The sequence below is a fragment of the Rhinopithecus roxellana genome, chromosome 10 (genome assembly GCF_007565055.1).
Source record: "Rhinopithecus roxellana isolate Shanxi Qingling chromosome 10, ASM756505v1, whole genome shotgun sequence".
Classification (NCBI taxonomy): domain Eukaryota; kingdom Metazoa; phylum Chordata; class Mammalia; order Primates; family Cercopithecidae; genus Rhinopithecus; species Rhinopithecus roxellana.
This window is the reverse complement of record NC_044558.1, coordinates 83567703-83582222: the sequence shown is the minus strand read 5'-3', so window position 1 is coordinate 83582222 and position 14520 is coordinate 83567703. Positions and strand designations below refer to the sequence as shown.

General features: G+C 56.3%; 1 protein-coding gene across 4 annotated transcripts in view; it reads left to right on the top strand.

The window, feature by feature from the left end:
- Positions 1 to 617: 617 nt before the first annotated feature.
- The window catches only part of BCL7A (BAF chromatin remodeling complex subunit BCL7A), a 42212-nt gene continuing 28309 nt past the window's right edge, over positions 618 to 14520 (top strand). Inside the window, exons 1-2 of one of the 4 annotated variants that reach the window (XM_030939634.1) lie at positions 618 to 1760; positions 10518 to 10599. In XM_030939634.1, the coding sequence (XP_030795494.1) occupies positions 1669 to 1760; positions 10518 to 10599 (174 nt within the window). In that variant the 5' untranslated portion in view covers positions 618 to 1668. The remainder of the gene's footprint in view (positions 1761 to 10517; positions 10600 to 14520) is intronic. The other 3 variants (XM_030939635.1, XM_030939637.1, XM_030939636.1) reach the window with 3 other exon arrangements.

Below are 14520 nucleotides of genomic sequence, written 5' to 3'. Positions count from 1 at the left end.
CCGTCTCCCAGGTTCAAGCGAGTCTCCTGCCTCAGCCTCCTGAGTAGCTGGGATTACAGGTGCCCACCACTGCGCCCGGCTAATTTTTGTATTTTTAGTAGAGACGGGGTTTCACCCACCATGTTGGCCAGGCTGGTATCGAACTCCTAACCTCAAGTGATCCGCCCGCCTCGGCCTCCCAAAGCGCTGGGATTACAGGCATGAGCCACCGCACCCGGCTGGTATTTGTTCTTTTCTTCATTTTTCACGTCAGGAGTTTGCGTTTCAGAATAGTAAAAAGAAATGCCTAGGAAAAGGCCTGCGGTCTCTCCATTTCCTCAGTAGCGTTTTCCCCAAAGACCAAACCCTCAGGGGAAACGTCTAGAATGAGTGACAGCTTAAGGCTCAACCTTGAACTTTCCCGGGACTCAGTTTCCCCAGCTGTGAAATGGCTGCTGTCGGGCTCTCATCTCCAGGCCCGGGGCGCTGACATTTGGGCCACTCTCGGTCTCCCACTTCATTCTGGGAGCGCATTAGCTCTGGTCCAGCCGGTTCCACAGCTGAACACCAAGAAGTGGCACCCAGGTTACCCTGATTATCGCCGATTCCTCCCCAGGGCTCTGTTCGGAGGCCTCAAAAGCCCTCCTTGTAGATGGGACCAGCCCCTAGTACCCTCTAGGGCCATTTGGGCAGTAGCAGCGCCTGGTCTCAGTCTGGTACTGAAGTCAGGAGTGGCTTAAGGTGAAATCGTGATCCTCTGGTGAAGCTCAGCGAAGACCCTCTCGCCTTGTTTATGACAAGGGAACTTCTAGGGGGACGGGGGCGGGAGGAAGAGTCCCTGTTACGATGCTGATCATCATTCAGCTTTTGCTGAGCAGAAAACTCTTTAGTACGCAAAGTCGAGAGTCTCTGGTAGTCTGCCTGGCCCCAGGCACCTTCCTACAACCCCAGTTTTCCAAAAGGAGAAAGCCTGGGGCAGGCGACGTCCTAGCTCGCATTTGAACAGGGCCGCGGGCCAGCAGAGATGCGCGATGCCCAACTCTTTCCAAGAGCACCTCGCGTCCGGAACCGGCGCCTTCAACTCGGAGAAGTCAAGAGACCCGCAAGAAACTTGCACTACTGCACCCGCCGCCGCGCTCCGGGGGCAGGGCAGGGGCAGCTGGGCTGGCTCCCGGGGAACGCGCACCCCCGCCCCGCAGACCGGCTGTCTCCTGTAGACCCCTCGGCACCTGCGGCCTCCGAGGAAGGGTCCGCGCGCACGTCCGCACGCCCGCCCCCGCCGCGCGCCCGGAGCCGGGGGTCGCCATGCGCCCTTCGGCACCTCCCCGGGAGGGCGTCCGCGGCGTCCCCTCTGGGGGCGCAGGAGGCCTGGTGGCGCTGCCCGGTGGCCGCGGCGCCCAGAGGCCGCACTGCCGGCGGCGGCGGCGGCGGCGCGGCTCCCCCTGCTCGGTGCAGCTGCCGCCCGGCGCTTGCGCACTGGGCCGGGCGCGCGGCGGCCCCGGGCTTTGTGTGTGTGTGTGTGTGTGTGTGTGTGTGTGTGTGTATGTGTGTGTGTGAGTGTGTGCGTGTGAGAGTGCGAGTGTCTGTGCGCGAGTGAGTGAGCGGCGGGCGGGCGCGAGTGTGGCCGCCGCGGAGCGCGAGCAGGACCCGGCGGGCGCGCTCCCCAGCCTCCGTCTCCCCGCCGGAACCATGTCGGGCAGGTCGGTTCGAGCCGAGACCAGGAGCCGGGCCAAAGATGATATCAAGAGGGTCATGGCGGCGATCGAGAAAGTGCGCAAATGGTAAGCGGAGGCGCCCGCCGCCCGCCGCCTCCCGGGCCAACCCGAGCCCGAGCGCGGCTCCGGAAAGCCGCGGGGCGCAGCGCCCCGGCCGCCTGCCCTGGCCCGGCCCCGCCGCGGGCCCCGGGACTTGGCGAGGGCGGGCGGCGCGCGAGCCGGGTCACCTGCGCCAGGCGGGGGCCGCGGCCGCTGCCCAGGTGCGCTCGTGCCTGTCGCCCACCTGGCGCGGCGGTGGCGGCGGCCCGGAGGCGGCGGGCGCCGGGGTCGGGCGGCTGGAGCGGCGGGGCGGCCCCCGCGGCGGCGCTCGGCTCCCGGGAGGGGGGCTCGGGGCCGGCCCCAGAAGCCATTTCGTTTTGTGCAAGTCACATGAAAGCGGCTTCCCGCGCGCCGGGGCCGCGATGCCGGCGGCGGCGGGGAGAGCGCGAGCTCCATTGTGCAGGCTCCGAGCGGGCCGCCGCCGCCGTCTCCTCCCCGCGCGCCCCGGCCCGCGCCCCGCCGCCCTCCGCCGGCCCCGGCCCGCCGGGCCGCCTGCTCCCGCCTCCCGGGCCCGGCGCCCTCGAGTCTGCGGAGTTTGCAAAGCGCGAGCCGTTTAAATTTAGCGCTTTGGGCTGCCTGGAGCGAGGGCTCTCGGCGACCAGGAAAGATGGGGGCGAGCGCCGGGCGCCAGCGGCCAGGGACGCGGGGCGCCCACGTTCCACCCGACTCTGCGCGGCGCCCCGGGAGGGGGGCTCGGGCCAGCGGATGTTTTTGGTCAGAAGCCGTTGGTCCTGGGCCGCGGCTGCCTCTCCACACCGGGAGCTCGTGTTTGTTTTGCGGAGGGAGCCGTTGTTTTTGTTCTCTGCACGGGGGAGAGGGGGACGCGGCGGCGGCCGCGCGTGGTTTTCGGGTTCACTTTAGCGTCCCCCCGGCGTGGCCCGGTCGATATTAAGGGGATCGAACCTTTCCGCGGCCTCGTCGGGGTCTGCTCGGAATCGGCCCCTGGGCCAGGCCCGAGGCGCGAGCAGATCGCCAGGTTGGGTCAGACTTGTTGAAAACTCCCCGATCCCTGATTTCAACTTTATTGTTTTTTTCCCACGCCTTCACCGGGGTCCGGGAGAGAGAGGAGCCGCGGCGACTCTGGCCCCGAGTGTCAGCGCCCGCGGGCTCGTCCCGACGCTTTATTTCGAGCTTGGAAGCCGGGCAGGCCCGGTGGCAGGGGATGTTTACGTTTGGGGGTGTCGTTTCTCGAGTAGCGCTTCGGTCTCTAAAAGCCACTGAGGGCGAGCCTCCGGTGTGGCGGTGTCACAAGTTAGCTGTCCTTTCTGAGTCAAACCCAACAAAAAAGGCAAGAGGAAAATCAATAAAGTCCACGTGCTCCCCGGCCTCCTATGGAAAGGGCTGGCTGCGATGGCCGGATGCCCGGCCGTGGGCTGGGTTTGGCTCCAGTGGGACAAAGAATTTTCAGAACCGTGAGAAGGAGAGGCTTTCCAAAGTTGAGATCCAAGTCGTCGGTGTCTCGGGAGCTCCCCTGGTACGCAGGGTGCCCGGTGCCCGACTGGAGCCATTTAAAAATGGCAGAAACAGCTGCAGGCCAACACACACGCTGGAAAACAACCCGCAGCCCCCTCTACTGTGGGATTCCCCGCGGGAAGCCCGGAGTTGCTCCCCTCCTTGCCTCAGCCCCTGTGCAAAGAAAGAACTGGTGTCTGTGTCTGGGTCCCTTCTGCCGCCGACCTGGAGGTTGGGAAGCAGCCGGCAAGCCGCCTTTCTCTTCTCAAGGAGGCGTGGTGGGGCCTCCTACCCCAGGTTCCCGGCGGGACAGAGGCTCCTGCACCCTGACAGCTGCTCCCGCAGAGCAGCCAGCTGCTCTGCCGGGAGGGCAGATGGAGAGATGGGGCTTCCCACCCCGCCGGCCCCAGGGCGGCAGGCCTGGAGACCTTCCAGCCCGCTGACCCCGCCGGGGACCAGGCCTGTAGCTGGGGCTTGTGAGGCTGTGCCTCTGCGCCTCCCTGGGTTTGGGGAAACCACACATCGTGTCCTCTGAAGACCTCAGGCTTTGGGATCTCATGGTCCAGCTTCCAGTTCACTTCGTTGCCGCGACCTTGGGCATATCATTGTCACTTCTCTAACCATGGTGACCCGGGGCTCTCTGCTTGGCTTCCAGGTCCCCTCGGGTTGTTGAGGACGAGTGAGGTCATGCCTCCAAGAGCACCGCGCCCTGGGCGCAGGAGGAGCTGTTGCTCAGTGTTGTCCGTGTTATAAGGTGGACTTTGTAGAAACTTGGCTTTGAGATTTTTTTTTTTTTTTTGGCCCCTTCTAAGCGAAAGCCTTGGACTTATTGCCCAGGTTTCTCCGGCCCCTGAGAAGCCATATCCCACCTTCCCCGTGCCTTTGGATTGGGTCTTTGACTCAGCCCATGAGACTTTGGGTTGTTTATTAATTGTGTGGCCACCAACCATGCATTTCACCACTGGTGGGGAGGTGGGGTTGCCAGGTTTAACCAGATAAAAATACAGCACACCCAGTTAAATTCGAATTTCAGATAAACAGTGAAAGAATTAAAAATAAATGTTTTTGAGTATGTCTCATGCAATATTTGGGACACACTTATACTAAAAAATTATCTATTTATCTGAAATGCAAATTTAACAGGGCATCCTGTATTTTACCCAGAGGGAAGGTGGAGTGTCTGGCAGATCATTCGGCCCCATGAGCCTTGGGTGGGTTTCTCCTCAGCCCTAGTGACCCCCAAAATTACCCACTGTCCCCTGACGCTTCCCCCACCCCCGGAAAAGCTGTGGCCTCCCTCTCATTTGGGGCAGGCTGTCTCCTCTTCTCTTTGTGGGCTGTTTCAGCAAGGCAGGCCAGTGGAGTGTGAGGTGACCAGAAGATGGCTGAAGGGAAAACAAAATGGCAGGCCTCTTTTTGGGAAACTGGGCCAGGGTTTGGAGGCCCTGTGCTGGTGGAGGAGAGAAGGGGTCCAGGGCAATGGTGGGAGATGAAAGCTTGGGCTGCAGCAGAGGCTTGGAGGCCCGCCACAGTGGCTCATGCCTGTAATCCCAGCACTTTGGAGGCTGAGACAGGAGGATTTCTTGAGCTCAGGAGTTCAAGACCAGCCTGGGTAACATAGTGAGATTCCATATCTTAAAAAAAAAAAAAAAAGCCAGGGGCGGTGGCTCACGCCTGTAATCCCAGCACTTTGGGAGGCTGAGGCAGGCGGATCACGAGGTCAGGAGATCGAGATCATCCTGGCAAACACAGTGAAACCCCATTTCTACTAAAAAAATACAAAAAAATTAGCCAGATGTGGTGGTGGGCGCCTGTAGTCCCAGCTACTCGGGAGGCTGAGGCAGGAGAATGGTGTGAACCCGGGAGGCGGAGCTTGCAGTGAGCTGAGATCGCACCACTGCACTCCAGCCTGGGCGACAGAGCGAGACTCCGTTTCAAAAAAAAAGAAGAAGAAAAAAACAAAAGAAAAATTAGGATGGGCGCACTGGCTCATGCCTGTAATCCCAGCACTTTGGGAGGCCGAGGCAGGCAGATCACCTGAAGTCAGGGGTTCGAAACCAGCCTGGCCAACATGGTGAAACCCTCTCTCTACTAAAAATACAAAAAATTAGCTGGCTGTGGTGCTGCATGCCTGTAATCCCACTTACTCTGGAGGCTGAGGCAGGAAAATTGCTTAAACCTGGGAGGCAGAGGTTACAGGGAGCCGAGATCGCGCCACTGCACTCCAGCCTGTGCGACAGAGCGAGACTCATCTCAAAAAAAAGAAAAGGTTGGGCGCGGTGACTCACGCCTGTAATCCCAGCACTTTGGGAGTCCGAGGCGGGAGGATTATGAGGTCAGGAGATCGAGACCATCCTGGCTAACACGGTGAAACCCCGTCTCTACCAAAAATACAAAAAATTAGCCAGGCATGGTGGCAGGCACCTGTAGTCCCAGCTACTCGGGAGGCTGAGGCAGGAGGATGGCATGAGCCCACAAGGCAGAGCCTGCAGTGAGCTGAGATCGCACCACTGCACTCCAGCCTGGGCAACAGAGCGAGACTCCATCTCAAAAAAAAAAAAAAGAAAAAAGAAAAAATTAGGCATGGTGACCCTCATCTGTAATCCCAGCTACTCAAGAGGCTAAGCCTGGAGGATCACTTGAGCCCAAGAGGTTGAGGCTGCGTTGAGCTGCGATCATGCCACTGCACTCCAGCCTGGGTGACAGGCTTGTCTCCAAAAACAAAACAAGCAAACAAAGTAGGCTTAGGCTTAGGCCCAGGACCCCTCAGCCTGGTCTGAGGGTTCCCTCAATGACTTGCTGTGAGGACTGAGAAAGGTCTGTGCCTGAAGACCTCCCATCTGTCCCAGGAGAGGCAGAGGTTTGGGCCTGAGGCCTCCCTTACCTCAGCTCCTCCGGAGGTTTCATCATGGAGACCTTCCTTCTAGGCACGTGGCAGGTCAGGCAGACGTGGGCCTCGCTAGGGTGAAGCCAGCCATGGGCCAGGCCTCCTGAGGTGACAGGGACTAGCCCCGAGAAGTGAGTACAAGGACAGGGATTAGAGCTCCCCTGGAGGGAGTCAGCAGGGTCCTCTTGGGCAGTGGGTAAGCCTAAGATGGTCTTGTTGGCTAGCCCTTGGACCTGGACACAGGAGAATATTCAAAATTGGCCTTAGCCTGGAGAATCTGGGATGGATTCTTGTAGTTTATATAGGAGTCCGTGCTGGGGAGGAGCATTTGAGGCTATATTCCTACTGCTGGGAACTCATTTTTGTCCTTTCCTCCCAGGAACCCAAGTGTAATGGGAAGAGAGGTGCTGAAGTCAGGGTAAGGTGACGGGGCCCCCAAGACAGGAGGCGCAGGGCACAGCCAGGGCCAGCTTTGCAGCAAGCTGGGCTGCAACCTAGGGGTTGTGGTGATTTCTAGACCTAGTGCCTACAGGTGTCGAGAGTGAGGGTATCCGAGGGGGCCAGAGAGCCCATCTGGGGCAAGCTGTCGCTCCCCAGGGCATGTGGGCCCGGGTCATGTTTTCTTTTTTTTTTTTTTTTTTTTTTTTTTTTTTTTTTTGTTTGAGGCGGAGTCTCGCTCTGTCGCCCAGGCTGGAGTACAGTGGCCGGATCTCAGCTCACTGCAAGCTCCGCCTCCCGGGTTTACGCCATTCTCCTGCCTCAGCCTCCCGAGTAGCTGGGACTACAGGCGCCCGCCACCTCGCCTGGCTAGTTTTTTGTATTTTTTAGTAGAGACGGGGTTTCACCGTGTTAGCCAGGATGGTCTCGATCTCCTGACCTCGTGATCCGCCCGTCTCGGCCTCCCAAAGTGCTGGGATTACAGGCTTGAGCCACCGCGCCCGGCCTTCATGTTTTCAAGAGTAGCCAGAAGTCTGGAATCTTATGTGAAGGCTTTTTTTTTTTTTTTTTTTTTTTTGAACTTTGGCAGCAGATTTAACATTTTTAAAGTATTGTGTAGGCTAAATAAAACACGCCTGTTGAACAGTTGTTTGCCACCCTAAATATAAAGTGGGGCTCAGGCGTGGTGGCTCACACCTGTAATCCCAGCATTTTGGGAGGCCAAGGCAGGAAGATCACTTGAGCCCAGGAGGTCGAGGCTGCGGTGAGCAGTGATCGCACCACCGCACTCCACCCTGGGCAACAGAGGGAGACCCTATCTCAAAAAAATAAAAAATTGGCTGGGCGCGGTGGCTTATACCTGTAATTCCAGCACTTTGGGAGGCCGAGGTGGGTGGGTCACCTGAGGTCAGTCAGCCTGGCTAACATGGTGAAACCCATCTCTACTAAAAATATAAAAATTAGCCGGGCATGGTGGTACTTGCTTGTAGTCCCAGCTACTCAGGAGGCTGAGGCAGGAGAATCGCTTGAACCCGAGAGGCAGAGATTGCAGTGAGCCAAGATTGCACCACTGCACTCCAGCCTGGGCCCCAGAGTAAGAGTCTGTCTCAAAAAATTTAAAAAAATGAAAAAATAAGAACGTGATGAGCATAGCTTAATACCCTCATTGGTGGAGGGGAGCAATGCCCCTTTTTGGGAAGGGCTATGTGTTCTGTGGTGATGGTTTTGGGGGGCAATTGTGGGAAACCTCAGCTACTCTGCTGAACCCGTGTGCCCTCCCAATGTGTCTGGGGAATCCTGTGTCCTCCTGGGTGCTCACTTGGTGCCTTAAACTTGAGCTCCATGGCCTCTCCGGGTGGCTGCTTGGCTGAGCATAGGTCCAGCCCAGAGGTAGAGTTCTTAATGTTCTTGCCTCTGTCCCAAAGCCCCCTCAATGTCCACACCTAGAAATACAGTTTCTCATCGCTGAGGTAACTTAAGAACTCGGTGAAGAGGTTGCCAGTTGGGGCAAAGAGAGGCACGAAAGCCTGGCTGTATTCAGCTTGTAGCCTGTGGTGGTCTTGAGCTTCACTTGGAAGCAGCTGCAAACTTGCATCTTGGCTGATTTGCGGCCACAAAGCCCAGATCTCTGGCACACTTTCTGCCCTGAAAGGTGTCCTGTATGTTACAAGTCAATTACTTTTTCTTTTTCCCCCCAAACACAATCAAACCTTGAATGGGTTGATTTACTGGGAAGCTGGTCCAGGGCTCATGAGTCATGAATGGCTTTGGCCAATCTGCATGGCGTCCTGGCAATTTGTCATTCTTCCTCCAGCTTCTGTTACCTTGGCGCTCCTTTAGAATGATTCTTGGTTTTCATGGGAAACAGAATAGCAGGAGGTGGTGTCTGGGGTCCAAGCCCAAATCTAATTCTCTTCTGCCACTTCCTATCTGTGAGACCCCAAGCCAGTGGTGTAACCTCTCTGGGCATCCTGTTTCTGCATCTGTAAAAAGGGTGACAATCGTCCCCCTCTTGTAGCCTGTTGGGAATCCCAGGGAGAGAGGGTGTGTAAGTAAAGTGCTTGGCGTGGAGCCTGGCATGTAACAGCCTGGGCACACAATGGCTATTGTGATGGTTGCTCTAACAACTGAGGTTCTTCCCAGGAGCACCCTGTCTCTTCTGGACACCTTCTGATGGCTCAGAATGGAGGAGGGGAAAGGTGGGCACTGCTCTGCCCACAGGAGGCAGGAGACTGGCCAGTAGACTTAAGACACCCGTCTTTCCTGCATCGTTTCTGGGTGAAAAGGTGCAAGGAGGCGGGGCGGAGAGGCTGATCTCAACAGCTGTGCTGGGTGAAGGGTTTGAGTGCTGGCTCTGGGAGAATGAGTTCACCTTCACCGCCCTGTGCCTCAGTTTCTTTATCTGTCAAATGGGGAAGTTGCCATTTCCTGCCAGACGAGCCGGCACAGTACTTAGTACATAAAAGGCACTAGGAATGGCCATTGGGTATAATAAGAAAAGCCAGGCCGTAGTGTCCTCTGAGGGAACACATGGGACCCGAGCAGGCAGAGTTTTTGGGGGTGGGGTGTCTGTGGTTTCCGCTGGCTGGCTTTGAGTATGCTCTGTCATCCCGCAACCCTCGTGGTGACAGGGTAGGAGTCCTGTAACCTGTCACACCAGCATGTGAGGGCCGTGTGCCCCACAAGGGGGTGACCTAAGGCTGAGTTTGGGCAGAGTCCAGAAAAGGTGCCAGGCAGCTCACGGACAGAGGTGCTCATGCCACAGAGAATTCTTGGTTCTGGGAACTTTTGTCACCAAAATTGCTGAGGACTTGGGCAGCTGTGTCGCCTGTACCATGGGTGTGCCTGCCCCAACAGACCCTGCTGGGGCCCTTAAATCTGCCAGCCTCCTAGCTGAGCCATCAGTGGCTCCTTGGTGGCCTCACACATCTCCTATCTGGCAGAGCCTCGATTTAGAAGCCTCGGTTCCAACCCCAGCCCTGCTTCTGGGGGCTCTCCTGAGCCTCAGTCCCCTCAGGGGTGTGGCTGCTGGGCCTTTCGGGCTGTAAGGGACAAGTGGAGTGCAGGGAGTCAAGGACAGGAGGTGGCTGGCTATAGCAATAATCGGAACAATGACAGTGGCTCGGAGCAGAGTGGTGGGGTGGAGGAGAGGGTGGTCATTGTTATCTCCAATGAAAACTGGTCCTGTTTGCTTCTGTGGATTGTAAGTTTCTCCTCATCCATAAACCTGCCTCTCATAGTGGGGGGTCTGGACTTGGTCCTTCAGGCGTTTATAATGCAGCTGGGGCGACCTTGCAGGCAGGGTCTCTAGGAGCCCCAAATCAGGGGTGCAGGTCCCCTCCCACCCGGCTGCCACCCACAGATTCAGGCCGTGTAACCTCCTTTCAGGCTGAAGTCACCACTCCCTGGCTCTCCTTGGCCGCCTCGAAGGGCGTTCTTCCGGCAGTGTGGGCAGCTCCCCAGCTTGCCTGCTTCTGCCTCCCTGACCTCAGACGCATTGCCCAGAGGGCAGGAGGAGCCCCGGGGTGTCCTTGGTGACGACTCCACCTCCGACGGGAGGAATCGGCCTCCTGGCCTGGAGGCCTCTCTGCTGCCCAGAAGGGTGCGGGTGGCCCAGTTCACTGGCTGAGTGGCATTGGCAGTGACACAGGGGGAACCTGGGCCTGACTCCCGCCACCCATAGGAGTCCTTGTAATGGCAGCCCCACCCTCAGCCCTTTTGGCGACAGCCTGGAGAGGGCAGCCACGCTGTGTGGTGTAACGGGGTGGAGAAACCAGGCTTAGATGGGTGATGTGGCCTGCCCGGGGGCTCCTGCTAGCGAGGGTCAAGCTGGGATTCAAACCCTCATCTGTGTGATCTGGAGCTTGCTCTCAGCCCCAGGGGAGCGTGGCCTGTGTCCCCCAGGGATGAAGAGTCCGCAGTAACAGGCTCTTCCTCGTCCTCCTCAGGGAGAAGAAATGGGTGACCGTTGGTGACACATCCCTACGAATCTACAAATGGGTCCCTGTGACGGAGCCCAAGGTTGACGATGTGAGTATGGAGGGCTGGTCCCTGGGGTGGGCCGCCCATTCGTGCTCCTCCCACCACGGGGACGGAGGTTGTTCGCTGCTACCCACCGTGCTGGGGCTCTGGGACCAAGAGCCCCTGGGATTAGAAGGACCCAGCTTAGACTTGGGGAGGCTGCTGGACCAGTCCCCGCCTCTCCTACTCCAGCCCCAGAGTCTGGCCCTCAGAGCAGTGGGGGTGGGGGGCATCCTGTAAGATGTGTCTTCTTCTTCTTCTTCCTTCCTCTTCCTTCCTCTTCTTCTTTTTTTTTTTTTTTTTTTTTTTTTTTTTTTGAGACGGAGTCTCGCTCTGTCGCCCAGGCTGGAGTGCAGTGGCCGGATCTCAGCTCACTGCAAGCTCCGCCTCCTGGGTTTATGCCATTCTCCTGCCTCAGCCTCCCGAGTAGCTGGGACTACAGGCGCCCGCCACCTCGCCCGGCTAGTTTTTTGTACTTTTTAGTAGAGATGGGGTTTCACCGTGTTAGCCAGGATGGTCTCGATCTCCTGACCTTGTGATCCACCCGTCTCGGCCTCCCAAAGTGCTGCGATTACAGGCTTGAGCCACCGCGCCTGGCCTTTTTTTTTTTTTTTTTTTTGATACAGAGTCTCACTCTGTTGCCCAGGCTGGAGTGCAGTGGTGTGATCTTAACTCACTGCATCCTCTGCCTCGTGGGTTCAGGAGATTCTTCAGCCTTAGCCTCCCAAGTAGCTGTGATTACAGGTGCGCACCACCACATGGGCCAATTTTTTGTATTTTTAGTAGAATGGAGTTTTACCGTGTTGGCCAGGCTGGTCTCGAACTCCTGACCGCAGGTGATCCACCTGCCTGGGCCTCCCAAAATGCTGGAGTTAAAGTGTGAACCACTGCGCCTGACCTGCAAGTTGTGTCTTCTGGGCTGAGCGCCCTCCCCAGGGCTTGGCACTGTGTTTTGGGGCAGGTGTGGTGGCACCCACAGATAGGCACGTTCTCCCCACCTTTGTGGTTCTGTTCCTGAGCCTCTGACCATCTGCCAGGCCCTGGGCTGATGCCTCACATGCGGCATCTCTGTTATTTTTCCTACTCAGCCTGTGGAGTTGATGTTTTTAACTCTCCTCTGTACAAGGGAGGACACAGGCTCAGAGAGGTGAAGCCACTTGCCTAGAGTCACACAGCTCACCTCAGAGCTGTGAATGGAGCCCAGGTCTGTCTGACTCCAAAGCGTATGTTCTCTCTGCGCTTGGAGAAGCTTCTGGTGAGTGGAGCTGGTGGTGACAGGGCCCCCCTTCCTGGGGTTAGGAAAGCCTGGTGCAGGGATGCGGGGTCTCCAAGAGGGCTCCAGGAGGGGTGGCGCCATCCCGACTTCCACCACTAGAGGGAGCGCGAGGCGCTGTCCTGTGATGGCTGGCAACTGCCCCGAGCAGACAGGGCTCTCCAACTTAGTGGCTCCCAGGCCAGTTAACTCCAGAGATCCCTCTCATTTCCATCCCAAATCAAAACAGTCTCCCCCATAGGCCTTTGTCTGGGCTGTTCCCCACTGCCTGGACTGCCTTCCCTGTTTACTCAAACTCAGTCCTTCTACCCGGGAAGATGGCACAGACTAACCCACATGGCTGTAGCTACTCCTGGGAGTGACATGAGGTCATGATTGGTAGATTTGGGGTGGGGGAAGTGTGTGGGGTTCCAGCTTCCTCCAAAAAGACAGGGGCTAAGTTTCTCCCCCCATCTTCAGTTACCTGCCCTGCAAGTCTTGGGTCTCTGAGCAGGGTTGTGGCTCCATTCTTCACCCCGTGATCACATGCTCATCCCTGAACTTGGGCCTTTGTTGTCCCTCCTGGTTCTAGCCTGGGCTAGAACCACCAGAGCTGCTTTCCCCAAAGGGACTGAGCCTTAGTCTCTCTCCGCATCTCCCAGGGAAGAGCAGGGCAGGCCCCTTGAAGGCAGCTCCTGGCTCCAGCCCATGTCTGTGCCTTGCCCGCCATTAGGTGTAGAAACCCCGGTTGCATTTGAGAAGATGTGGTCCCTGCTCTCAAGGAATTTCTAATCTCGTTGGGGGAAGATAATTATAGAATAGCATGAAACAGATATCAGGGAAGTGCCAAATGGAATATGATCAAGGGGAAAATGTAAGCTCTGGGCCATCAGGAAGGACCTGGCAGCTCTAGGCTTCAAGGGACCGTTGGATTTGGAGGCAGACAGACCAGCCCCAATTAACCTGTGATGTTGGGCAGGTGACCCCACCTTGCTGGGCCTTAGTCCCCTCTTTTGTGTAATGGAGCAGTAACATCCAACTCGCGGTTTCTGCAACAGAGCAAAAGCAATATATCACCACGGAGAATACTGAGCACTGTGCCGGCTGTGCAGACGGTGCCGAGAAATGCAAATTCCCTTTTCATCTATGAACCAGGATGTGCCATGTGCCACTCCCCCACCCCTTTCCCTCCAGGGCGATGGTTCTCAGCCTGGCTGAGCACCTTGAGAAGATGCAGATTCCTGGGCCCCACACCAGGTCGCTAAGTCTCTGCAGGTTGGGGCTGGGAATCTGCCGTGTGGAGGGAGAGCTTTTTATTGTTTTAAACACTCAGTATCTGGTTATATCCATCTGTTACTTTAGAACTTTTGAAAATTCTGTCCTTTTAAATAGGTAAAGCATGTTACAAAATTCAAATTCAAAACAGTTTTTTAATTAAGACAATTTACATATAGAAGTCACTTTTTTTTTTTTTTTTTTTTTTTTTTAAAGAGACAGGGTCTCTGTGCCCAGTCTGGAGTGCAATGGCAGGATCATAACTCACTGCAGCCTCGACCCACTGGGCTCAAGCAATCCTTCTATCTCTGCCTCCTGAGTAGCTGGGACTGCAGGCATGCACACCTGGCTAATTTATTTATTATTTTTATTTATTTAGTCATTTATTTTTTGAGATGCAGTCTCACTCTGTTGCCAGGCTGGAGTGCAGTGGCACAATTTTGGCTCACTGCAACCTCCCCCTCTTGAGTTCAAGCAATGCTCCTACTTCAGCCTCCCAAGTAGCTAGGACTACAGGTGCACGCCTCCACGCCCAGCTCATTTTTGTATTTTCAGTAGAGACGGGGTTTCACCATGTTGGCCAGGCTGGTCTCGAGCTCTTAACATCATGATCTGCCCACCTCCCAAAGTGCCGGGATTACAGGCGTGGGCCACCACACCCAGCCGCACACCTGGCTTATTTATTTATTTATTTAATAGAGACAGGGTCTGGCTATGTTGCTCAGGCTGGTCTCAAACTCCTGGCCTCAAGCCATCTTCCTGCCTGAGCCTCCCAAAGTGCTGGGATTACAGGCGTGAGCCACCATGCCCGGCCACCAGTCACTCTTTTAAAGTATTCAGTTCAGTTAATATATTCACAGAGTTGTGCAACTGTCACCACTGTAATTCCAGAACATTTTCATCACCCCCAAAAAGGAACTCACACCCGTTAGCAATCACTCCCCATTCCCCTCGCCTGCCCCTGGCAACCACCAATCCACCTTTTGTCTGTTTGGATTTGTGTATCTTCAGATGTTACTCTTTTACTGCATATCTTTTTAAAATCTGCCTCTCATCCCTGCCTGCACCCCCCATCCCCACCCCAGTTCTCACCCCTGGAGGCGCCCAGTATTGCCAGGTTTTGTTTATTTTTCTAAAGGGAGCCTTCGCTCGCAAACATACATGTAAATAAACGCATGCACACACACACAGGCGCGCACACATGTGCATACACACACACATCCTTTGCTTGGTGGGGCTCACATATCCTGCATCTTTCTTATATATGTATAGGCAATATTGACATATTTTAATGTGTTAGTATTTTGCAGATCACCCCATGTTAGTCTGTGAAGAGCCACCTTACTCTCTGTAACTGTTGCATCGGATTTCACTGAGTGAATGTACCATGATTGATTTAACGA